The 25,018-nt window shown below is 33.6% G+C and overlaps 2 protein-coding genes across 2 annotated transcripts; one reads left to right on the top strand and one right to left on the bottom strand.

Annotated features, from left to right (window-relative positions):
• Positions 1-1,418: 1,418 nt before the first annotated feature.
• On the bottom strand, positions 1,419-6,959 carry SPO11-2 (sporulation 11-2). The gene is made up of 11 exons (XM_078317022.1): positions 6,783-6,959; positions 6,615-6,698; positions 5,305-5,434; positions 4,633-4,770; positions 3,548-3,636; positions 3,260-3,388; positions 3,081-3,175; positions 2,718-2,780; positions 2,233-2,309; positions 2,005-2,132; positions 1,419-1,853 (listed from the first exon to the last, which is right to left on the bottom strand). Exons 1-11 carry the CDS (start codon positions 6,876-6,878, stop codon positions 1,719-1,721), a joined length of 1,164 nt encoding a protein of 387 aa, XP_078173148.1. The 5' UTR covers positions 6,879-6,959; the 3' UTR covers positions 1,419-1,718.
• A 12,216-nt stretch (positions 6,960-19,175) lies between these two features.
• On the top strand, positions 19,176-24,367 carry LOC144566993 (mitogen-activated protein kinase 2). The gene is made up of 6 exons (XM_078317020.1): positions 19,176-19,628; positions 20,450-20,579; positions 21,164-21,301; positions 21,637-21,969; positions 22,683-22,866; positions 23,947-24,367. Exons 1-6 carry the CDS (start codon positions 19,462-19,464, stop codon positions 24,117-24,119), a joined length of 1,125 nt encoding a protein of 374 aa, XP_078173146.1. The 5' UTR covers positions 19,176-19,461; the 3' UTR covers positions 24,120-24,367.
• Positions 24,368-25,018: the final 651 nt, after the last annotated feature.

Genomic DNA, 25,018 nt, shown 5'->3' with positions numbered 1-25,018 from the left:
TTGTCGCTTGTTTGGTAAACCCTATAGTTTGGGTTTCCATTTTGGTGCTACTGTTGTATTTAGTTTTCGAATTTCTTATTTTTGTAAGACATATGTTTCATCCCAGTAATGAAACGGGTTTTATGCCTTTAAAAAAAAAATTATAAGTATTCATATCTCGTCATGCAAGTGTGAATACTTCGTGTATCAAGTGTTTGTATTTAACAAATTCAATCATTTTTCTTTCTTTGTGGCACTAGATAACGTTTGAAAATATTAATATCAAGTATTGTAAGTATTCATACGTATAACCCATAGAATACATTTTCATATACAACAGCTGTGTCACTTCTGACCATAGTGACAAATGAATTATTCAGATTTGGTTCGGCGAGGTCAAAAATTCGTGATTTGGGAATAATTCGGAAACAATTCAGGAATGATTTAGAATTATCCGAATCAGAGATCTCAGTCCTGCAAAAGAGTGAAAAAAAAATGTTATGGGAAAAGTTCTCAAATAATTTGGAAAATTCGGAAAATATTCGTAAAATTCGCGAATTATTCAGGTTTAATTCGGTCAAAGTTTGGTCAATCGAATAATTTGGTGTTCGGTTCGGTATCACCAAAAAACTAATTATTCAGATTTAATTCGCGAATCTTGTGACTATGCTTCTGACAACAGCTGTGCACCCTTGTATATTTTCTAAAACATTATAACAATTTATTCGGATCTTAAGTGAATAGCTGGTATGAAGATGATCTACCGTGAAATAATTTATGTTCTCAAAATAAAACAGTACAGATACCAAAAAATAAAAAAATAAAAAAAATAAAACAGTACAGTTCACGTACACATAGTCTATTTAACATTTTATAATGCTTTAAAACCTTTTTCTCTTCTCCACAGTTGCATCTATTTTGTCCAATTCTCTTCGACGGCCATGGAAAAATACAAATTGGTTCAATTTAATGATCAAAACAGTTTAATTTTGCTCTAAGCACAAGAGAAATAGAGAAAATTTGACCGATTGTTTCGATTCACCGTCGATTTACAAAATATCTACGTTGTTACCTCTCTGGAGAAAGAAGAAATCTTAATTCATTTTCATTGATTATATTCAAATTGAATTCGTTTGACCTACTTTTGATTCTATTAATTTCAAACGTTTGTTCGTTCGATAACTATTATACTTTTGATTCAATTAATATCAAACGTTTGTTCGATTTACAAACTTTTTCTTTTCTTTTTTTTAGAAACAGTTGAGTACTTGATTTTGATTTTGATGAATAATGAGTTGGTTATAGAAAAATAGTTAGATAGGGGATACATAGGAATAGAAGATGGGGGATAAAAATCTTTATTCTAAATTTAAATCCAGCATTCACATTATTTAGTAGTTACAACATTAAAAAAGTACTTTATTATTGAAACTTTTAACTCTTGACAAAATAGTACCCAACGACAGCCTTTTTTTCACAATCATATAAACATAAATCAGATGAAGCACATGTAAGTAAACTTTACAACTAAGAAAGTATATATTTCCAAACAGATGTTATACTCTATAAAATTATTTTCTTCATAAAAAAACACTTTGGTGTGCCAGCTATATCAGGTTCAATTGTAGTCGAACAAGTATAAAGTCGACCAGCTTTTCTATTTCTCTTTTGATAGGATATTTAAATTCCGCTGCAAATTCAGAATCAACTAAGAGAAAATATTTTTAAAACGAAGAATATCAGATATAATCAGCCTGAACAATTTTTTCGACAATGTATTTTCCCAAGAAATCAAACCCATGACAATACAGTGCTTCGATCTCTGCACGTCGTCCCACCTCAACCATCTTTTCCAGCTCCATCTTATAAGCCTCCTTCAAAAATAAAAAGATGGTACAATATAACACAATTATATAGAACATAATTCAGATTATGACACAAGTATCCATGGTCTGGAGTCTTGACTAAAATTTGATTAATAAAAAAAAGCAGCTGCAAGGTTATTCAAATGTAGAAGAATCATACAGGAAGGAAATTAGAAGAAAGTAAGCTTTTAGAAATCTGATGATCTCGCGGTTTCATTTCAATGAATGCATTTTCAGGTATAAGATGCAAGTCATCTCCTCTTAATCCCAACCATTTGACGTTGCATGCTGAAATAGGGATACATCTCATTATCTAAGTAAAAAAAAAAACAGTTGGTTTGTTTCAACAAAAAGAGAACCTGTTCAGCAACAATGCATAAATATGTACCATATCTGTAAGACTCCAATCCCATTGATATACTCCCAAATTTGTAAGTGCATATTATGGCAAGTCCTGCTGGGTTCCTGCATCAAGTTTTCTCATGTTAAAGTAAAACAGATCTGTCTATAATAAAATCAATAATAGTGACTTTGACTGTAGACAAAGATTAATTTCAAAAAAAGACTGTAGACAAAGATTAGTAGTCTCAGCCAAAATTATTTTTATTTCAGTGTAGTACTGTTGTGTACTCAAATTTGAAGAGGAGTTCCCTTGTTTATTTCCTCTTTTCGCAAAAGTTAATGGGCCCAAGTATTTCCAAGCCCTTTTTGAGGTGCTAGGATCCAAAAGATTGCATCATTTCCTCGTATTTTTTTGTATAGTTAAATCAAAATGAACTGCAATCTCATACCATCTTGGACTATGGCTTTCATCTGCACTGAAATTGTATAAAAAAATTTAGAACAGAACACTACATAATGAAGGGGTCAAACCAGTCAACTAGAGCAAAGATAGGCATGCTTGGAAAGTTCTCACTTAATCGATGAAGTAAAAACCTGTTATGCAACACAAGATAAATAAAAAATGGGAATGAAGTTCCTGACTAGTTAATACTTAAATAAACAGCTCATAGAAATATAATTAATATGCAAAATGGCTCAGCTAATGTCTATTGGGCCTGGGAACCTACCTGACTGCATAGCAGTTTGCTCTTTTGGAAAAAAGAAAGGTTAAGGTGGGGCATTGGAAAAGGATTTTCACGGTTCTTTGAGCCCACAACATGTAGTCATAGGCAGGATAAATGTAAATAGCCTAAACTATATGAAAAGTTATAAATAAATTATTACGTGACACACCTTGAGGCAAGATCAGGATATCCTTTTGCTGTGATCAAAATGCTGGGGAGTTGACTGAACAATCGGTCTTCAGACAACCTCTGAAATACTGCGTCCTAATCAAAGGAACTTAGAAAACATTTTTCCGGACAACAACTTAAACAAAAAAATAAAGGAATAAAAGACATCTAGACTAATACCTTTTCTACTACAATAATATACCGTGCGTCAGACTGAAAAACAAGTCTTCCCAACAAGTTGAAGTCTCCACTTATTGCATGACCAGCAGGCCCCAATGTGGTACAGTCCAAGATCTCTTCACCTGGTGCCTTCCATATATTACAGCAATTAAGTTTAGTCATTTAAATGCATTGTCACGAAAAATGCATTGTCAGACTAAATGAATATCAGTGTAGGCAGTTTTAGCCTTTTAAATGCATTGTCACGAAAATGAAAAGATATATAAAAATGTTTGTAGATGAATGTACATGAAAAGTTAGACGACCAATGATTGAACCTCGACTGGATGCCATTAGCCCTAGACTATGCCTTGTGCACCGAAGCAGCGAGACCACATCTATCAAAAAAGAATACCAGGTTTAATTTTGGGCATATATTAGCCTGACCACAGCAATACACTACCAATACAGTAACAGCCAACTTCAAAATTCTTTTATCTGTTAGCCTTTAGCTATGCTGCATTGATACAAATACAAGCCTCGTATCTAACATGATACGGATACAGCGACATGCAATTTTTTAAAATCCTCTGCTAGCGATACATTTTGCCTATATAATTTTAATTGTATTTCATATATTATATAACACAAAAATATATTTTAAGGAAGATATAAATACGTGACCTTTGTATTTTTAGAAAATTAGAACATTCAAACTAATAAAACATCTTAGATTCATTATGTAATTCTAAAATACATAGACAAACATTACAATATAATGGTTCAATGAGTATCACCAGTAAAATCAAATACAGAAATCTCAGGGCAAAGGTAAAAATATCAAATATTCTAGGGCTACCCCAGTAAAATTTCGAGTTCTGTTGAAAATAAAAAGTGTCCAGAACAGTCTCTGAGAAGCTCATTTAGCCCCATGATGACCAAGCCAAAAACTGTCCCCTCTCACATTTCTATATAAGCGAATACTTCCATAGTCCTCATGGTTCGACAACACATAATACTATATGGTACGGTCATGCGCTTGTGACCGAATTATATCTGGAACTGGGGCTTTTTTGTCAAGCTGCCCTCATACTATCTGTCTGCTCCATGGGGTCTTGTGCGCGCTGCATTCAGACTTCACAGTGTTTTTTTTACCATACCAGTTTAAATTAAATTTTAAATATTTGATAAGTGAGACAGAATCTGATATATATAGTACGTGAATGGTACATGTATGCATGTCAGATACTAATATGACATGGGTTTGGTTGTATAGCAGCTGTTTCTGGCAAGCATGAACTTCTAGCATGTTTATACTAGAACCAGTATAGGAAAGATAAAAGATGAAACAGTGAAAAGAAAAGAAGGGAAAATAGGGACATACTAGGCCATACCTTGAACAGTAGAGTTAGCTTGCTGCTGAGAACTGAAGTACTGAGGTGAGTCAGAGAGAAGCCTATAGAACAGCTCTCTCTGTGTAACTAATTTTCCCTCACCAAGTATCATAAAGCACATCTCCATGACCTTCCATACTGTACATTAGATGAAAGCAATATCAGGAAGAACAGAAAAAACATTAATACACAAAGAGGATAACTCTAAAAAAAACAGCTATTTATTGCATTTGGGAAAAAAAAATATCTAATGTTTTGTGCAGCGACTGACACACAAGATTTATTCAGATGTTTACAAAAGTCAAATTGTTAGGTTATACTGATGACAAAGGAAGAACCAGTCGTATTGATAAGTTCGCCTTCGCTGTATTTGATCCATCAATTCTTGAGACAAAATTGAACTATATGAAGCCAAACTGATGTGTTTTGCATCCCAAGTTTTAATGAAGTTGTGGAGTAATGTTTCAAGTGATTTAAAAAAAATAGGGTCAATTTAGTCATTTTCCTGACACAACCCCAATGTTATAACAAAAGTATATTGCAATGCTAACAACATATGAAAGAAATATTGGGTGTTATTCGCAAATATGCTGAAGTGTTGGGTGTAATTTGGAGAGGCCCATAAATTATTTCCTAAAATATAATTCATTGCTCAGAAGTGAAGGTTTATACCTCTAACAAAGGCTTTCGCATCATTCACACGCATAAGAGACCTTCTACAGAAGGAATGAGAAAGAAATACTGACGACACATCACTCAACAAGCCATGTCGTAAGCCACAGTTCTCAGATCTGCGATTGATCTTTAGTTTTATGGCAAGAAGCAGATAACAATATAATTAGACTCCAATTGTCAATAGATTTATGTGGCAACAACTTAACTTTACTTTTATGGAACAACTTTATAGATATATGCAGTTGATCTCTAGTTTCATGACAACAAGCAGAAATAATATGATTAGTGGTAAATTTTTTGAAAGGTCTCTAAACTTTGGTCCATATCCATTTTCAGTCACTGAACTTTGATTTATCCGATTTTAGTCCTTTGGTTGTCTATTCTTTTAACTTATCTGCTCTTTCCCTCAACCTGGACTAGATCTACAGTCCCCTCTCTCGATCCCCCCTGACAATAAAAAAGGAACAGGAGGCAGCAAGGAACTCCTTATCTCTCCCTCGCCTCCGAGAACCTCTCTCTCTCTCTCTCTCTCTCTCCGCTCTCTTGCCTGAGGAAACTTGGTCGATCTCTTCCTTGGTTCTCTCCTGTATTTGCATGCTCTCAAGCCAGACTAATAACATAATGTCAGGAGTTACAAGTAATGTCGCCAATATACCAGCAACAGCTCAACCAGAGATCAAGGCAATTACAAGATGTGATTAGAAGTTAGTTAGGCTGTGGTTAGTTAGAGTCAACAAGTTAATTCTCTTATAAAAGGGAGTTTGTTCTCTTATAAATAGGCTGTGCACTTGTAATCAGAATACATTAAGATGAATAAAATTCATTTGAGATTACAAATCTTTCTCCTAGCTTAAAGCTTTTCACAGACTCTCTAGTTTGGACATCGAGGCTCTCTCTCCGGATCATACCTTATACCATACAGGGTAATTAGTATAACATGTATTATTCCTTTCACCATCCAGGCAGGTTCTCTAATTTGGCTAGTCAGAGGCTATACCTTATACAATACAGCAATGCCACTATGACAGACAGAGACCATACCTTATACTATAGTATACCATACAGGACAATTCGCTGAACAATGTATTTGATTTTTTTTATTCCTTGGTCTTTTAATTCCTCAGTTGATGCTCCGACTCGTGAAAACTGGACCAAAGTTGAGTGACTTCTCAAATAATTTACCCAAAACTTAGACTCTAATTTCTAATAAATTTATGTCGGAACAACTTAACTTCAACTATGTTATTATGACATATATTACAAGTACACGGAGCAAAAGAGTAGAGAGAGAGATTGAGAGAAGGTACCAAAGGGAGGCTAGAAATGGCCGGGTTTGGAGAAGAGAGAGCCTTCAGAAAATTGAGCACTGCCACCTCGATTCTAGCTCGTGCCTATGCTAGATAAAAATAATTCGTGGAATTTGTGTAGAATTTGTGAAATTTGTGCAGGCATAGAGCTTCAAAAGCTGATGATACCTGTGAAGGAGAGAGGATGTCAGCTGAGCAGAGGCGATGGTCGGAGTAGAATAAGGTCGATCTTATAAGATCCGTATCGGCCTCGGTTTCTTCCATCTCTCTCGCTTTCTCTCTGTAGTACGATGCTCTTCGTTCACATGGAAATGGCGGGAGCAGCAGTCAGTGAGGACAAATATTTTCTGATATGTCCCTTTCAAAGATGTAATTAAACTTTCAGGCTCTCTTCAAGTAATTTGCATGATCAACCCTCTAAATTCTGAAGCCAGATCCATGTAATAAATTGCGCGTTGTCCGTTTAAACAGAGTTAGAGATCATCGATTTGATGAAGAAAAAAAAGCTTGGACCAAGTGACTAGTTCGACTGTTCGATTAAGTTACGTTTAGTCGAAGTCGAATCAAATTTATTTTGGATTAAGGGCTAAATTATTTGATTTACTAGTTCGGTTTCGTAAATGATAGTTTGATTTCTATAAGACTATAAAATCCTAGTTATTTTTTTTATTATGGAAGGACTTCGTAAAATTTGTACATTTATTATCTCTCTTTTATACTTGCTTTCACTGAGTAGATAATAGAGCTGTTAATGAGCCGGACCGGCTCATCACCCCAATAAGTTGAACAGTTTAATATTTTATATTGAATTGAATCCTAAACTCGACTCGACTCAAATTTTATCGCTTAATTCGAACCGAATCTGAATCGAGCCGGACTGACTCATGAGCCGAGTCTCAAACTGTCTCGCCTCTATCGCTCTCACACCTCGCACTCTCGCTTAGAGTGCCATCGACGTATCCGTTTGCAAATAGACTGGAGAAGAGCTTGATTCAAAAAAGTTCGTCCGAGCTATGCGCAAATCAATCGACGGCTCGTGTTCGTATCTCCTCCCTGAGCTCTCTGAATTTTTTTTATATTTGTTCGACATTGCATTTACACATGACTGCCAAGGTATGCATGCTCTTATATAGTTATTAGTCCATAGTTATTAGTGTTATACTATCCAAATTCTTATTCATCAATTATCCAAATAATATCTGGTGCAGAGATATAGTTTTGAATTTTAATTTAGAGATTCGTTAAATATCGTATGACCGATTTATCATATAATTTTAACATCATATGATTTGTATATATTCTGTTTTCACCACCTAACTAACGAGATATATAATATGTGTCATTCTAAGACTAACAAAAAAATAAACAAAAGTAAGACATTTAGAAAGATTTTATTTCAACTAAGCACCAGCTGCTAAGTTTATTACATCTAACTAGGACCTTTATTTCTAACCTTCGCTTCAAATTAAGAAATAAATGCTGAAATATAAATTGAATTTTAAATTGAGATCGAGACTATTTATTTTATGAGTAGAACTATCTTCAAATTCCTTTGTGAATTCAACTTTAAAATCTATCCGACTAGTTTCTAATGACAAATCCAAACTGTTGAAATTCATGTACCTTACAAGTAATGCGTCTACATGTAGAAATTTTAAGCTTTTGAATTAATTTAGTATAAAGTCAAGCGGTCAAAATTCGAAGGTTTATAAATTAATTTTAATGCATCCATTTTTTCAATTTTTTTACCACTTGACTTTATATAAAATTAATTCGAAAAATTCACTCATAAGGTAAGGTAGATGGTTTTTAATTGTTCAAATTCTTCATTTAAAATTAATCTGATAGACTTTAGAATTGAGTTCACAAAAAGACTTGATAAACTTAAAAACACTCAGTTCTACTTCAATTATATTACAATACTAAAATATACATAAAGTTCTCAATAAAGAAAAACACAGTATAATAGTTCAATTTATGCAATAAGTAGGTGGACTCACATAATAATGAAAAACATGGCAACATTGATTGCATTATTTTTTATAACCCCGCAAAAAAATTGCAAGCCATTAGATTGTACAAGTCACCAAAGAATAAGATGATCAAACAAACAAATAAAAACATATGTGATGTGAGTATGTGACGTAGCTAAGATAATAGAAACTCAATTTCTTTTTTAGATTATGAATTTGTTATATTTAATGACTATAAATAGTTTTTATGGCCGAAAGCAAAATTTTGAAACTTCTACAATTAAGAATGTTAAAATATTTCGGATGAAAACTTCCGAGTTAAGCTACTAATTTGACAAATTTAAACTTATTGTGGAATTCATGAGTGTTTTAACTTCCTGATTCAAGTATTATCGGATTAGTTACAAAATGATAAATTTTTAACCGTTGACCGTGATATATTTCAAGAAAATAAAATTCATATCAAAATCTAGAATAACAACTATGGTGAATAATTAATTTTTATTTGCTCAACTTAAAAGCTACCTAAAAGAAGTTCACTTGAATTTAAATTGTATGGTCATGTGTTGACCGCTAGATATGCATTCAGGTAGAAATTTGTGTCCCACGTCCATCTTTTATCTGATTTGATTTACGATTTGTATGTACTAGATCCGTACATTGAAATAACGTGTGCAGATTTTAAAACAGATCAGACGGAAGTGAAATCCATCAAATTTAAATTTAACTGAAATTTGAGTCCGATGACAATGCACGCCGGACGCAACTGTTCCGATTTTTTTATTAATTGAAAATAAAAAAAATATCGCGAAAGAATAATGTTTCGTGGATATATAGAAAAAAGGATGGATTATTCCGTTCCACAAAAGGTACAAATATTTACCGTCAAGCTAATCCCCGCTAATCTACAACCGTAACTCCATTAAACAGAAAAACAAAATCAGGAATCCACACCGTCCGGACTGAAAAAAGAAATGACACGAACGGTATAATCCAGGAATAATTATTTAGAAACAGTCTAATTATATTTTGCTACTATTTTGAAAAAAAAAATGCAACTCAATCCTTAGCTTTTGCAAAAGAAGAATGATATCCAACTTTCAGGAATTGACAGCGTCCCCAAGTAGTTTAACAAAAAAAACTTTCAATGTTATCTAACTTTCATTTCCAGCGCTAATATCAAACATTTAAAACTATGTTTATAACATTTTTCAATGCTACTCGTAAGCATGTAAACCTCTGTCTGAAAGCATTAAAATTTTAAATCTGCATAGTTTTAACTTCTAACTACTCTTGTCTTCAAGCTAAAAACAGAAAATTTCTTTCACCCACTCTTTTTTATTTTTTCTCTGATCATTATAATTTATTTTTTCGATGATCTGTGATGAATTTTACAAATATAAAAATACGAACGTTTTCTAAACGATTTTTTCTTTCAAATAAGATCCATTAAGAAATACTTTCAAGTAATTTTAAAGTAATTTGTTTTTTTTTAAAGTAAAATTTATGAGCACTTTAAATTTTCAAGTTTTTAAATCTCAGTCTATAACCATTAAAATTTTCAAGGCTTTGTACATGAGGTTTATATGCTTTGTAAATGCAGTGTTATTGTTGAGGTTTATAAGCTTTGAAATGTTATTGTTGAGGTTTTAATTATTTGTACACGAGGTTTATATGTTTTGTAAATGCAGTGTTATCGTTGAGATTTATATGTTTTGAAATGTTATTGTTGAGTTTTTAATTCTTTGTACATGAGGTTTATATGTTTTATTCTAGAGATTTAAAGTGTTATTAATGAGGTTTATATGCTTGTGAACAGAGGTTTAAATTATTTTGAAGCAAAATTTAAAAAAAAAAATCAATGTTCTAAATAGCGCACTATGGCGTTTTTCTCTCATAAAAGCTATGGCGCTATGTCCAAATAGCGCCGCTATAGCGTGCTATGTCCAAATAGCGCCGCTATAGCGCGCTATTTCGCGCTATAGCGCCGCTATTTGGGTATAGCGCAATTTTTTTAACCCGGCCGCTATGACGCGATAAACGCTATTTAAATCATTGAAAAAAACTGAAAGTCACAAAGATTTAAAGTGGTAAAAAAATTACGACACAAATATAACTCGAAAGTTATTCTTCATAGATCTCATTTGAAAGAGAAAATCGGATAAAAAACGTTCATATTTTTAGATTTGCAAAATTCATTACGGAACGTCGAAAAAATGGATGAGAATGATCAGATAAAAAATAAAAAAAAGTGGGTGAAATGAATCTTTATATTTTTTGTTTGAAAATAAAAATAGTTAGGAGTTAAAACTATACAGATTTAGAATTTTAATTTTTGCAGACAGATGTTTAAATCTTGCGAGTAGCATTGTAAAATGTTATAAACAAAGCTTTAAATATTTGGATATTAGCGCTGAAAATGGAAGTTAGATAATATTAGAAGTTTTTTCTGTTAAACTACTTGGGAGACACGCTCGGAGATTTTGTTTGAGGTACAATTATCGGGCTCCTTATTTTTTACATTGTGCTTTTTTGCAAAAGAAAACAAAAGAATGAAATGAGCAGTTAAGTTCTAACATTAGGTTCAGAGACGGTATAATCCTTATCGTCCCTTTTTTTCTTATTTTTTCGGTTGGACGGGATAAATTTTATCATCTCTGTTTTTTTTCCCACCCAAACAAAATGGATGCCACTCTTCTGATTTTTTTTTTCTGCTCAGCGGAGTTACAAATTTGAATTGACGGAAGATTAGATGGACATGAATTTTTGTACCATTGATGAGACGGAATAATCGATCTCATTTTTCCTATATTTCAATTTTTCATCTATACCCTACCCTTTTGTAATATTTTCTTCTTCTTTTATTTTGATTAATTAAAAAAAATCGACAATCTGTTTCCTTCAGGGCTTCAGGCCAGATGTCCTATTTAAAAATGTGGAGTCTTGAAATTTTCTGTAGCATAAATAGTGTAAACATTAAATCGACCCACTCGCTCTGTCATAGACTCATAGTGCCGCATGAATCTTAAAATCTAGTCATAGTCAGGGACGGATCCACATACAGCCATGGTAGGGCAGTTGCCCTACCCTGAATTATGCAAACTAATGTTCAGTTATAGGATATTAGACTCTTGCCCTACCCTGATAAGTTGAGAGCTGATGTAATTTCCATTCACTCCTCTCTTACAACGAGCCTATTGGATTGAACTTTTTTCGGAGACAATTTCTTTTTCATTCTTCTTCTATGTCAGCCATCCTGTTTTCTTTAATTCGTTCTGTTTGTTTTCATTTACTGGGAGAGAAGAAGATCTCTTCAATAAGCATAGACTCAGAGCACCACATTTGAGAGGCTGACAAAAGCGTTTTATGTGGACCACGCCTAGAGTGAGATGAGAAGAGTAGCGTTGTCCCTTTAAATCTGAATTTTTCTTCAATGTGAGCCTGGCGCACGTGAATCAATGGACTAAATCAACAATTATCTTTATGAACCGCGAGTTTGAGTCAAAAATGAAACTTTGCGTTGGGTTTTGAAACAGTCTTTTCGGCTTGGATGGACATAGTGTTTGTGAGCCTCTCAATCATATCAGGTTTTTTTTTAAAATAGAATTATTTTGAAATAATTCAACGGAACAAGCACACTTCTTTGAAATTTTCGAAAACTAGCCTCACCGATTCTACGGATCGGTGGAGAAAAAAAAATGCAATTTACATCGATCCGTAGGATCGGTGCAGCCCATTTTGCATATGTCACAGCCCCCTACACGAAAGGCCACACAAATGCCCCTCCACCGATCCACAGGATCAGTGTAGCCTCAAAATACCCCTCCACCGATCCTGTGGATTGGTGTAGCACCAAAATATTCATCGGATCTTCTGTGGTTTGGTGGAGGCTTAAATCCGGGATCTTCCGTGGCTAGTGTCAATGTAGAGTGTGCGCAGAGGCAAAATGAGCTACACTGATCCGTAGGATCGGTGTAGAAGACCTTTTTTTTGCTCCACCGATCCACAGGATCGGTGGAGGCTAGTTTTCGAAAATTTCCAGAACCTGTGCTTGTTCCGTTGAATTATTTTAAAGTAATTCTATATTAAAAAAAAAAAAACCATCATATCATATAGGCCTTCATGAATTGTGTCCTGAAATAGAGAGAGTAGGCAACTCCTTCACATTAAAGAGTATGGTTAATATAACATCAGTGTTATTTTAGTCTATATGGAAGCAGATTACCTGTCCCCCGGGGTGCAGGAAAATCCTGCCCTCTCAGTCACTGCGGGGTGGGGCCGGGTTTAGAATTTAGGGTTTAGGGTTTAGGGGGTCCACCAACAGTGACTCTGGGGGCAGGAAATTCCTGCCCCCAAGGGGTAGACGATTCAATCCCAGTCTATATAACATCAACTTTAAAATTTATCAAATTGAATTTAAATGGTGAATCTAAACCGATCTACTTCATTAGTTGTGTGTTTACATGCAAAATTTATAAGTTTTTGAGTTTATTTGGTATCAAGTCAAGAGGTCAAATGTGTGAGTTTTTAAGTTAATTTTAATACATTTCTTTTTCAATTTTTTTGTCACTTGATTTGATACTTAAATAACTCGAAAATATAAAAAGTTTGCATGAAAACGCATCACTCGTAAAGTAAATTAGTTTGAACGGTTTGGATTAACCATTTGAACTCGATTTGATAGTTTTTTAAAGTTGGTGTTATATAGACTGAAATGACACTGATGTTATATTAGCCATACTCCACATTAAATCCGTGCCTCAAGAAATTCCTATTCCACTACTCTTCTCCATTTTCAAACCAATAGTCACCTCCATTTGTCATCTCATAACTTTTTTCTCTCTCCATTTTATGAGGTATTGGAACTCAATTTCCAGCACAAAATCCAACCTTTTTTTTTTTTTTTTTTTTTTTTTTCTGGTGCAGCCCATTGTTGCTCAATCGTCCGGTTTTGACAAAAATATGATACCTCAGAGAAAATCTCAATTTCATCATCTTAACTATCTAGTATCAAGTCTTTTTGTTTTTGGTTTTTAATAAGTAAAACGATACTAATTTTATTGTTTTTTTATTACGCAAAAGAATACAATTTTTGTTGTTTTTCTATGATGTTTTATCTAATATTCGATTAGCTAACGAATTTGAATTCAATGTGATATTTTCTTGTCCTACTCTGGTGAAAATTCTGCATCCTTACTCATAGTCCTGCACCCCTACCTCCCAACATGTCGAGTGCGTATCCTCTGAGATATCTCAACTTTTGCGTGACCGACGTGTCCGGTGCCTATTCGGGGATGATGTAGGGGTCTTTATTATTTGTGCTTTGAGATTCGTGCATAACGTATTTAAACGATTGAGATTTTCTACAAAGTCACGCAAAGTTTGAGATATCTCAGAGGATACGAATTCCAACATGTCCCGCAGGAACTGTCGCAGAACTTGTTATTGATAACTTATAATAATGATGATAAACTAATAATAAATTGTCCCGTACTCACGTCTGAACCTATTCAATAAAAATTAAAATGTAGGTAAGTCAATTAATTAGTAGAATTAAATGTCCCATACTCACGTCTGAACCTATTCAATAAAAATTAAAGGGAAAATTTCCTGTGTACCCATCCAAATATTTGAAATAGCCAATTTCCCCATCAAAATATCATAATATCCAATATTTCCGTACAAATTTTAAATTCTTTCTCCTATCCCCATTTATTTATTTTTCTTTTTATTTAATTATTTTAAAATTTAAAGTGACCATTATGCCCTTTGTAATTTAAACAGAGGTGTCCAGTCCTCATTAATTTTTCTTGAACATTCTTCATACGCTAGAACCACCTTCATACGCTGCAAGTCGATCTCTCCCTAAATTGCTTGAAGAGATCCCCGTGTGGCTGTCCCGCCTCTCCTCCGTCGATCCCCTCATCTCGCGCATCAAAAGACATCTCACCTTGACACGAAATATGAGAGAATACTAGTATGGAGCCGGTTGCTTCTCTTCTGGGTTACGACCTCACCGTTGAATGACAAATACCAATCAAGCACATACTGGCAATCAAATTGGAAGAAATAGAGAAAATATTCACATAAGAGAAGGTTATAATCAATTAATCATACATCTGCAAGGTAAATTGATGCCTTATTATGATTAATTATAATTTTAGACCATAAGTGAGGTTGAATCATCTAAATTTCAAGGAACCAGTACCACTATGTGCCATTAAAGCACTTATAATCAATCAAAATTAGACCATAATAGTTTACAAATGCAAAAATTTGTTTCATTGACCTGCTAAGAAGAATTGAAAATAATTGTAATGGACCTGCTAAATAGAATTAATATTGAGTATACTTTAAGATTTTAGTGAAAGTTAGAGTGAAAGTAAAAGAAATAAAAGCAAATAGAATTAAGATTTTGAAATTTGCTCTTGTTTGCCTTTTACTTTGAGGAATGTCAGGCCAAACACCTATGACTGATTTGCACCAGTTAGGTGCCTACAATGCAACATATTGAATCTGATTTGGGGAGAGACATTGGAGAAAATAAAGGAGACGTGGAAAACGTGGTCAGAGACTCAGAGCGCTCGGGCAAAAAACGCTGGATACTCAAACAACCAAAGTGTGGAGACGTGAGGAGAGAAGTTGGATTTCAGAGAGGAAAGAAGGAAGAGAGGAAGAGTTCGTACAAAAAATAATGGATGTGTCCATTTAAAATTAGAGGGCATATTGGTCAATTAATATTTTAAAATAATTAAATGAAATGTTAAATAGTTAAAAGGGGATAGAAGAAAGAATACTAAATTTGTATGGGGATATTGGATATTATGGTGTTTTGATGGGTAAATTGGCTATTTCAAAAATTTAGATGGGCACACTAGAAATTTTCCCAAAATTAAAATGTAGGGAAGTCAATTAATTAGTAGAATTTCCGTTGTATTTCCTCATGATTCGCAGGTCAATTCTTTGTACTCGTGAAGTCTTTTTTTTATAGACCAAGCGTACCACATACTGTTCCTACTCCTCTGGAATCCGCCGGGGAAAATCAGAATTTTTTTTTTAAATAATTCAACTTTTGAAGTTTTACTAGTAGTGAACTTGAATAAGGAAAATCACCTAAGCATTTATAAAAAAAAAATGGTCGAGTGGCTACATAGTCAACATGCACTTCTATATGTGGCTTGTGTAATCGACTAATATATTGAATATCATAGGAGAATTAAAAATGTCTCGAGTGGAAGAGACCCTTTTGATAGGAATTGGAAAAGAACTATTGACGTTAATTATTACCCTTCCTCTATTAACAGATCGAAATTTCTAATTTCATTTTTGTATTCAACTATAGTTGAATTTAATTTTTGCATTTTGTCGTTTCATTCAATTCAATTTATTCTTTCTCTATATAAAGAGATTCTTATTCAAAACTTAAAAGTACCAATTCCTTTGTTGATTCAAACAATAAATTGTTTTTTTTTTTTCAATCAACCTTTCTTGTTTATTTTTTTTTCTAACTAAATTTTCTTGATGTTTTCAACTATTACTGAAGCTATATTTATTTTTACAAATTACTTATTTGTTTTTAAACAACAATTATTTTCAAACCATCTTAATAAATAGTAAACAAATTCCAAAAAAAAAAATGTAAAATTTGGTCTCTAAGTACATTTTAATATAGATTGAATATCTAACAGTTTGGACTTTGAAAATCGAAAAACCGAATCGTTTGTTCTGGAGGTTAGGAAAAAACATTTTGAGCTTAGCCTCTCTCTCTCTCTCTCTCTCTCATATATATATATATATATATATATATAGGCTGTGGCTAATTTGCTGCCGGCAGCATTTCTGCCGGCAGTGCTGCCGCTGTTTTTTTTATTTTGTGATGTCCAAACAATAAATCCAAACCGTTAGATGTTTAATCTATATTATAATCTACTTGGAGACCAAATTTTACATTTTTTGGAATTTTTTTACTATATATTAAGCTGGTTTGAAAACCGCTGATTTCAATGCTACAGAAATTTACTGAAATCAGCGGTTTTCAAACCAGCTTAATATATAGTAAAAAAATTTCAAAAAATGTAAAATTTGGTCTCCAAGTAGATTATAATATAGATTAAACATCTAACGGTTTGGATTTGTTGTTTGGACATCACATGGCTAAATATAGCCCCGGCAGCACCTCTGCTGAAATGCTGCCAGCAACAATTTAGACAGACCCTATATATATATATATATATATATATATAGAGTTAGGCTGGGGTGCTATGGATAGCATAGCGGCCTCTATGCTACGGCTCAATATTTGAGTTTTCAAAATTCAAACGGTCGATCCGAACCGTTCATCTTATTCTCCATATTAATATCTGCTTGGAGACCAAATTTTATATTTTTCTGAATTTTTTTACTATTTATTAAGCCACTTTGAAAATCGCTAATCCAACGGTTTTACTGTTTTGTGCAGCCACCGTTGGATCAACAATTTTGTAAAATACTTAATAAATAGTAAAAAAATTCAGAAAAATGTAAAATTTGGTCTCCAAGCAGATATTAATATGGAGAATAAGATGAACGGTTCGGATCGACCGTTTGGATTTTGAAAACTCGAATATTGAGCCGTAGCATAGAGGCCTCTATGCTATCCATAGCACCCCAGCCTAACTCTATATATATATATATATATATATATATATATATATATAGTAAGGCTACCATACATTGCAATGCATAGGCATTTTTGTACATTGGACTATAAATGACCGGATTCAAAGTCCAAATAACCGATCCAAACCATTCATCTTGTTCTCCATATTAATATGTGTTTGGAGACCAAATTTTACATTTTTTTGGAAAATTTTTACTATTTTTTTAGATTTATTGAAAATCGTTGTTTTTCAGACAAATTTGGACCATAACAACGATTTTCAATAAATCTAAAAAAATAGTAATTTTTTTTTCCAAAAAGAATATAAAATTTGGTCTCCAAACACATATTAATATGGAGAACAAGATGAACGGTTTGAATCGGTTATTTGGACTTTGAATCCGGTCATTTATAGTCCAATGTACAGAAACGCTTATGCATTGCAATGTATGGTAACCTTATATATATATATATATATAGTTACTGTGTATAATGAGGTTATGGTACTGTGCATAATGTGGATTGATATGTAGTATGTATCAATATTTTTATTTTCAAAGTTGAAATGGTTAATGAAAACAGTTTAACATAATTTTCATATGAAAATTTATTTGGGGACTAAATTTTATATTTTTTTAGAATTTTGCTTACTCTATTTTTGGAGAATTTTTAGATCAATTACCTATTTTAAAAATTCTAAAATATATATATGAAGATCATGTGGAATAGTATAGATAAGCTATTTAAACTTTGATAACAAAAATATTGATCTATATTATGGATCAATTCACAATATACATATTAACGTAACATTATTATATTGTGTAGGAGATTTATTTAAATATAAATAAATAAATTGATTTTAAAGGAGAACAAATGTCTATTGCGTTGGATTTCTAAAAACACCTCCATTGAAGGTCGAAGCAGCTCGATGGAGGGAGAAATGTGTGCCTCAACACTTAGTAGAAAATCATTGGAGAAAGTGCCTACCTCAAAATTTTTGTTAATAGCAGAAAAAAACACCTCTAAAATGGGGGAATTCTACATTTATCCGGATCGCTAAGCCAATCTGCGGTCTCCCATAAATGGACCGCAGATTGGCTAAGTGGCCTGAATAAATGTGAAATTCCTCCATTTTAGAGGTGTTTTGGGTTTTTTTTAAAGAGTGTAAATAAAAATTTCGGGTGCCTACCATCATGCGTGTTGGTGGAGGTGTTTTTTGAAAATTTGTTTGTCCCTTTAAAATCAGTTTATTTTAAAAAAATATAACTATTATTAAAAAACTTAAATTCGTAATATTTATCTAATTATAATGAACATAATTCTTTTCATAATATATATTAAATTATATAGTATATGAGGAGGGATCTACTTATAACATTCTATAGTTACAATATCTTACAACACGATTTTTTAAAGTCCAAACAATTGATCTAAACCGTTCAACATTATTTCTATATTAAAATGTACTTGGAGATCAAATTTTACATTTTTTTTTGAAATTTTTACTGTTTATTAAGATGAGTACAAAATTCAATGGTCTAGAAATAACAGTTTTGTAAAATACTTAATAAATAGTAAAAAAATATAAACATATATAAAATTTGATCTCCAAACACATTTTTATATAAATATCATGTTAAACGGTTTGGATCGACTGTTTGGACTTTAAAAGATCGTGTTGTAAGATGTTGTAACTATAAAATGTTGTAAGTAGATTCCTCCTCATAATATGTATATACTATTTAAATATGAATAATTAAAATATAAAATTATATCTATGTTTATATCCGTACGAATATTTAAATATCAAATATTTGTATCTAATTTCTATGAATAATGAACTTTAGAATTTCAACTTTTTAATATTGAAGAATAATTCTATGTTATTATGCCGAATAATTGTAGAGTAAACTGGCCCATCGCTCGGACAAGTCAAATCATTTGCCCCCCAAACAATTTTCTTCTTTATTATTGCGAACAAAATAAAATAAAGAGAAAATACGCAAATTCTACAGTGAAGCAAAATCAAAACCATTTTCGAGCACCACTCTCTCTCCCTCTCAACTTCCACTTTTTCACGGGCATCAACCCTCCAAAGTTCTCTTCTTTTCCCTCTCCTTTCCCTCGCCATCCACCTACCCCTTATCTCCTTATTTCTCTCTCTAAACCCCGACCAAATCCTAGAGAGGGAAACATCTATACCATACCAGAATAGAGAGAGAGAAGACCTGAAATGGAAACAGAAGCGCACGGCCACGGTACCAGCCATTCGATAAAAGGCGTACCGACTCATGGCGGCCGATATGTGCAGTACAACGTGTATGGTAACTTATTTGAGGTTTCTTCTAAGTATGTGCCTCCGATTCGGCCAGTCGGCCGTGGCGCCAATGGCATTGTGTGGTGAGTATTAACTGAAATTTCATAATTCAGGTTTTGTAATTTTGGCTGTTGATTAGCAAATTATTTGATTTGGTAAGTAAAATAGGTGAAGTTTTTAACTGGCAAATAAAAGTGATTTGGATGTTGGTCGAGGAAAGAAGTCGGTTTTGACTTTGTTTGGCGACTGCCGTAGTTGAATCCTAAATTAATACTGGTTCTTATTTTTGGTTGATTTGTAAAATATTTTATTTAGGTATGACTTAGCACTTCTATAGAAAAAAAGAGCGCTTATTACTTTTAAGTAGTTGTTGATGGGAAACAGAAACCAATTCCTGGATAGATGCATGCATTCAATATTGGTCAAAGTTATAGGGAAGACCTAATTTTCATTTGGTTGTAAGTCCACTGCATGTGCTAAATTTCACTCTGTCTAGCTATTCAAAGATAGTGCTGGGGAGTTAAAAATATATGCATTCTCTGAATATTGCATAATTAGTGGAAAACTAGTGTGTTATTTTTGTTGTGAAATGTTCAGTTCAATGCAAATGGAGAGTAGGCTTATTTGAGGCTTTATGGTCTCCATTTTTATGAGTTATATTTAGATGTCAGGTCCATACCAATGCTGTAATGATATGTCCTGACTGACTCAACGGTACCTGAACTGATATGTTCCAGTCACATACCCAATATTGCCTGCCTTGCTTGTTTTTATCATTTTGCAATTAGTGTTTATTGAAGCTACTTATCTGTGAAGACTATCAATTGGTTATACTTGGTCTATTTTATTGACACCAAAATTTTTGTGATAATTTATCTGTTTATTTATGTCTTTGTGTGTCCAGTGCTGCTATGAATGCACAAACAAGGGAAGAGGTAGCAATAAAGAAAATTGGAAATGCATTTGACAACAGAGTCGATGCGAAGAGGACTTTGCGAGAAATAAAGTTGCTTCGTCACATGAATCATGAAAATGTAATTTTCTTCTTCCTAGTTTCCATTTGAGGAAACCATTCTTGGATCCCAAGGATTATTTCATATGGTACTATTTCAATTTTGGTTGGTGCATGCCCAAATTTGGCTAAAATTTTTCTTAGATTTTATCTGCAATTATGAAACCATCCATATATTAGCCTCTCTTCATGTTAATTATTTACAAAAAAGAAACATGTTGAGAATATAAAAACAATGGTTTTCACTGTTAATATTTTGTCTGGTGACTTCCATCTGTAGCTACCAGTACCGGATCCCACTAGTATGGTACAGAAACCAGTGAGGTTCTTTTGTTGGTACCTGTCTGAAAGTATCGGTGATACCAGAGTAGATATAGCCTAGCAAACAATGGGTTACCTTGATTAAATTTTGCCATTGCACCGAATTTTGATATGTTAATGTGTCATGTTAACCAAAACCAAAAAAATAAATTTGTAAAACCATAACCAAATTATTTTATCTCATGGTTAATTTTCTAATTAGCTTTTTGATTAGTTAAATTTACAAATACAAGCTTTCATCAAATAGCTGAACTAATTGAATGTTCATTTTGCTTTTATGGATAGGTAATTGCAATAAAGGACATAGTACGGCCTCCGAAGAGAGAGAATTTCAATGATGTTTACATTGTTTATGAGTTGATGGATACGGATCTTCATCAGATAATTAGGTCAAACCAGCCTTTGACCGATGACCATTGCCAGGTTCTGCACTTGTTTTCAATTTGTAATGCTATATAACCTATACCAAGGGTTATAATATTTAATATTGATATTGTATTGGTCTAGCTAGGTGGTAGGGATGGAGTTTTAAGATATATTCTGGTCTTTACAGATGGGGTTGTGTTCTGTTCGGATTAGCAATTTTTCTTAGAAATAAAATTTAAGTTTTCTATGGTCTCCTGGAAGGTCAAGATTTAATAAGCCTGAAATAAAATTTAAGTTTTCTTAGAAATAAAATTTAGCAATTTTACAGATGGGGTTGTGTTCTGTTCAGATTGGCATATAGATTACAACTGATGATAATATTTTTCTTGCAGTATTTTCTGTACCAATTACTAAGAGGATTGAAATATGTACACTCAGCAAATGTCTTGCACAGAGACCTTAAACCAAGTAATCTCTTACTAAATTCCAATTGTGACCTAAAAATTGGTGATTTTGGGCTTGCAAGAACTACATCTGAGACGGACTTTATGACCGAGTATGTGGTCACTCGCTGGTACAGGGCCCCAGAGCTGCTTCTCAACTGCTCCGAATACACTGCTGCCATTGACATATGGTCTGTTGGGTGCATACTAGGGGAGATTGTTACTAGAGAGCCCTTGTTTCCAGGAAAGGATTATGTTCATCAGTTGAGACTTATTACTGAGGTACAATTATGAGGGTCTTTTTTATTTATTTATTTTTCTTTGAAGGGACTTAACCTCTTTTCTGCATCAGCTATGTTCAACTAAACATCAAGCTAGTGGAAATGAACAAAAATGAAGAATGGCAGTCTTTTGCATAGAAATCCCCTCTTTTCTTAATACTCGCCATTTTCAAAATATTTGAATAAACACCATTCATATTTTTAACTAACACCCTCTATATTTATTTCCAAAACGAATAAACTAATACCCTCTTTTTTTTTTTGGGGGGGGGGGGGGGGGGGGGGGGGGGGGGTTATTTGCATGTAACAGTCAACAATTAAAGCAGAAGTGTTGACAAAAAACGATTCAATTGTTCATGGCCTTCCCATGTTGACTCAATTAAGTGCCAACCAGCATATATAAACTTGGAACTGAATATACCAATGGTCCACTGCCTTTTGTTTCATTTAGCTTAAATTTGAAAGGCAAAATAAATAAAAAATCTAAATGGCATCTCAAAAAGCTTGCTGTTAATTGCAAATATCATAAAAGACCCAAAAATGGTTGGGTGCCAGTAGAAATGATGGTGTTAGTTTTCAAATTTTATGGAACTTCTGGTTTAGTTTGCAAAAAGACCCAAAAATAAAATTAGGTGTCCATTGCATTGCTTGTGGTGCTGAAAAGATTAGTTCTTTAGGCCTTACAGATTGTTTGCATTTTATTGTGTCAAAAAGTTGATAGGCTCGCCAGATGACTCGAGTCTGGGGTTTCTGAGGAGTGACAATGCGAGGAGATATGTTAGACAGCTCCCACAGTACCCCAAGCAGCACTTCCGTGCTAGGTTTCCAACCATGTCGAGTGGTGCCATGGACTTGCTTGAAAAAATGCTCATTTTTGACCCCAGCAAGCGTATCACTGGTAAATAGTTGTACCTTTTGTGTTTTCATTGCTCTTTGTGTTTAGCTAGTGTTTTAGATGGGTGTTTTGGTTTGTGCCGCATCTGGGTTCAGTTTTCTTGTGGTTCTTGTCTGTTTTCAGTCTCTGGGTCAGCCTATCAGGTCAATTGCAGGTTTGACATCTCTGATACAAATTTCAAGTTTGATGCTGTTTTTACTTTTAACTGTGGTGCTTCTGTTTTGGGGTACATGTTATGGAAATTAAAAAAAATATATATTTATTGATATAATAGCAAAAGATACGGAATAATTATTGACAAACTCACCCGAAGGACCCAAAGGAGACTCACTCACCCTAAGCAAGATAAATGTATCTAATCTCCTTCCCCTCTAACCTATGAGCTTATTTATAATAAAAGAACTAGTCATAGAAGTTTGCAAAATATGGTAATACATCCAGCTGAATTTATTTGGACTCCTCTCATTGCTATGCATGGCATCCTTCTTTTTACTTGGTCTTTTTGAATGTTATTCTTTTGTCAAAGCTACATTTCCTTTATTTAATATTGTACTGATTAGCTGCAACGTAAATTGGTCTCAAATTACAGTTAGATTATCTTCTTAGGTCAGGATGGGTACTTGGGGTCGGCTTGCAGATTCAGATCATGAATCTTTGACTTATGGTCCATTTGGCTTCTGGTTGAATTTGGGTTCAGGTTCAGGTCAGACCTAACTGTTCATTACTCGGGTTTGATTTGACTCTGGTTTGTGTTAGGTCCAGTTATTGACTATATGGTTTTGACTCCAGTTTGTGTCAGCTCCAGTAATGAACTTTGTAGAAGAAAATTTAGGGGGGGGGGGGGTCTTAAGTGAGTTTTGGGTTCAGACCACACTTGGGGTGCATTCCACCTCGGGCTGGATTGGCCCCTATTTTGATTGGACAGTCCAGATCTAAAGAGAAGTTTTTTGTTACCTCAGAGGATATGGACCCATTTGGGGTGAGGAGGTTCAGCTGAAATTTGCTGACTCTAATTACAGTAATCTCATGTGCGAACCTCCCCATGCGGAATTCTATTAATGTATTTTTTGTTTTGTTTTGCAGTTGATGCAGCTTTATGCCACCCGTACCTTTCATCTCTTCATGACTTAAATGATGAACCTGTGTGCTCTGCTCCATTCAGTTTTGATTTTGAGCAGCCTTCTTTCACAGAAGAAGATATAAAAGAGCTTATTTGGAGGGAGTCTCTAAAATTCAACCCAGACCCACTTCACTGAGACTCAGATTTCCCATGTAAATGTGTTCTATTTAATCAAAGAAGGGATCTGCTAGGCTATTTATCCTCTGTTGGTTGAAATTAATAGTTCTCTTATATTATGTGAACAATAAAACATCTGAACATTTGCGCATTTCATGTGTAGCTTATATATTAGTTTGTCCTCTAGAATCGGTTATTATAATGTTACAAGTTATAGTTGGACTATTATGTCGTGCAAATAGACAATGTGAATTGGCGATTTTGGTCTGTCATTTCTTTTATAATCATGCAAACTCCCCACTGGTAATTGTTGCAAAAATGGATAGAAATCCAGTATTTCATAAAGTGGGCCGTGCGGATTTGCGCAATGCATGTTATCGAGCACACAATACGCTAAAACATGGGAAACGTATCTCAGGAGACATTGATACCTACCATAAGAAAACTGAATTTGAAGCTAAAAGTTGTGAACCTTTTCTGAATAATGTAAATTTTATTTAAAAAATGAATAATGTAAAAATTATAGCCCAATTCCAACAAGGTACTAGATAATTGCATTAAACCTCCATGTAGAGCGAACAATTTAGAAAACTAGATAATTATCCCTATCTTTTTCAACTATAAGCCCATACGGCAAAGAGGATAAACTCTTTCATATAAAACATAGGTACTTTTTGGTTAAAAAGGCAGTAGCCCAGTTTCATTAATCAGAATGAAACTTACACAGTTCACAAAATGGGAGGAGACCTGTAATAGGTCCTCCAATTCACAAAATATGATCTGCATTAAACCACAGAAGCAGACCTAAACTTGGCTAATAGTTTGTGAGATGGTATTAGCTCGTAACTCCAAAATAGCTAATCAACAAAGCTTTTATCAGCAGTTACTAGGTATCTACAAAACTAAAACATCGATCTC

Source organism: Carex rostrata, chromosome 16 (assembly GCF_964058835.1).
Source record: "Carex rostrata chromosome 16, lpCarRost1.2, whole genome shotgun sequence".
Taxonomy (NCBI): domain Eukaryota; kingdom Viridiplantae; phylum Streptophyta; class Magnoliopsida; order Poales; family Cyperaceae; genus Carex; species Carex rostrata.
The sequence above is the reverse complement of the archived record's forward strand: the minus strand, read 5'-3'. Positions and strand labels throughout refer to the sequence as shown.

Bases quoted from the DNA above. Each gene is read 5' to 3' on its own strand.
- SPO11-2 (XM_078317022.1), bottom strand. From the start codon at position 6,878: ATGGAAGAAACCGAGGCCGATACGGATCTTATAAGATCGACCTTATTC. The intron at 3,176-3,259 runs GTATTAGTCTAG...TCCTTTGATTAG, and splicing joins ATATTATTGTAGTAGAAAAG to GACGCAGTATTTCAGAGGTT. The intron at 1,854-2,004 runs GTATGATTCTTC...TTATTTTTGAAG, and splicing joins TTTCTTCTAATTTCCTTCCT to GAGGCTTATAAGATGGAGCT.
- LOC144566993 (XM_078317020.1), top strand. From the start codon at position 19,462: ATGGAAACAGAAGCGCACGGCCACGGTACCAGCCATTCGATAAAAGGC. The intron at 19,629-20,449 runs GTGAGTATTAAC...TTGTGTGTCCAG, and splicing joins GGCGCCAATGGCATTGTGTG to TGCTGCTATGAATGCACAAA. The intron at 20,580-21,163 runs GTAATTTTCTTC...TTTTATGGATAG, and splicing joins GTCACATGAATCATGAAAAT to GTAATTGCAATAAAGGACAT.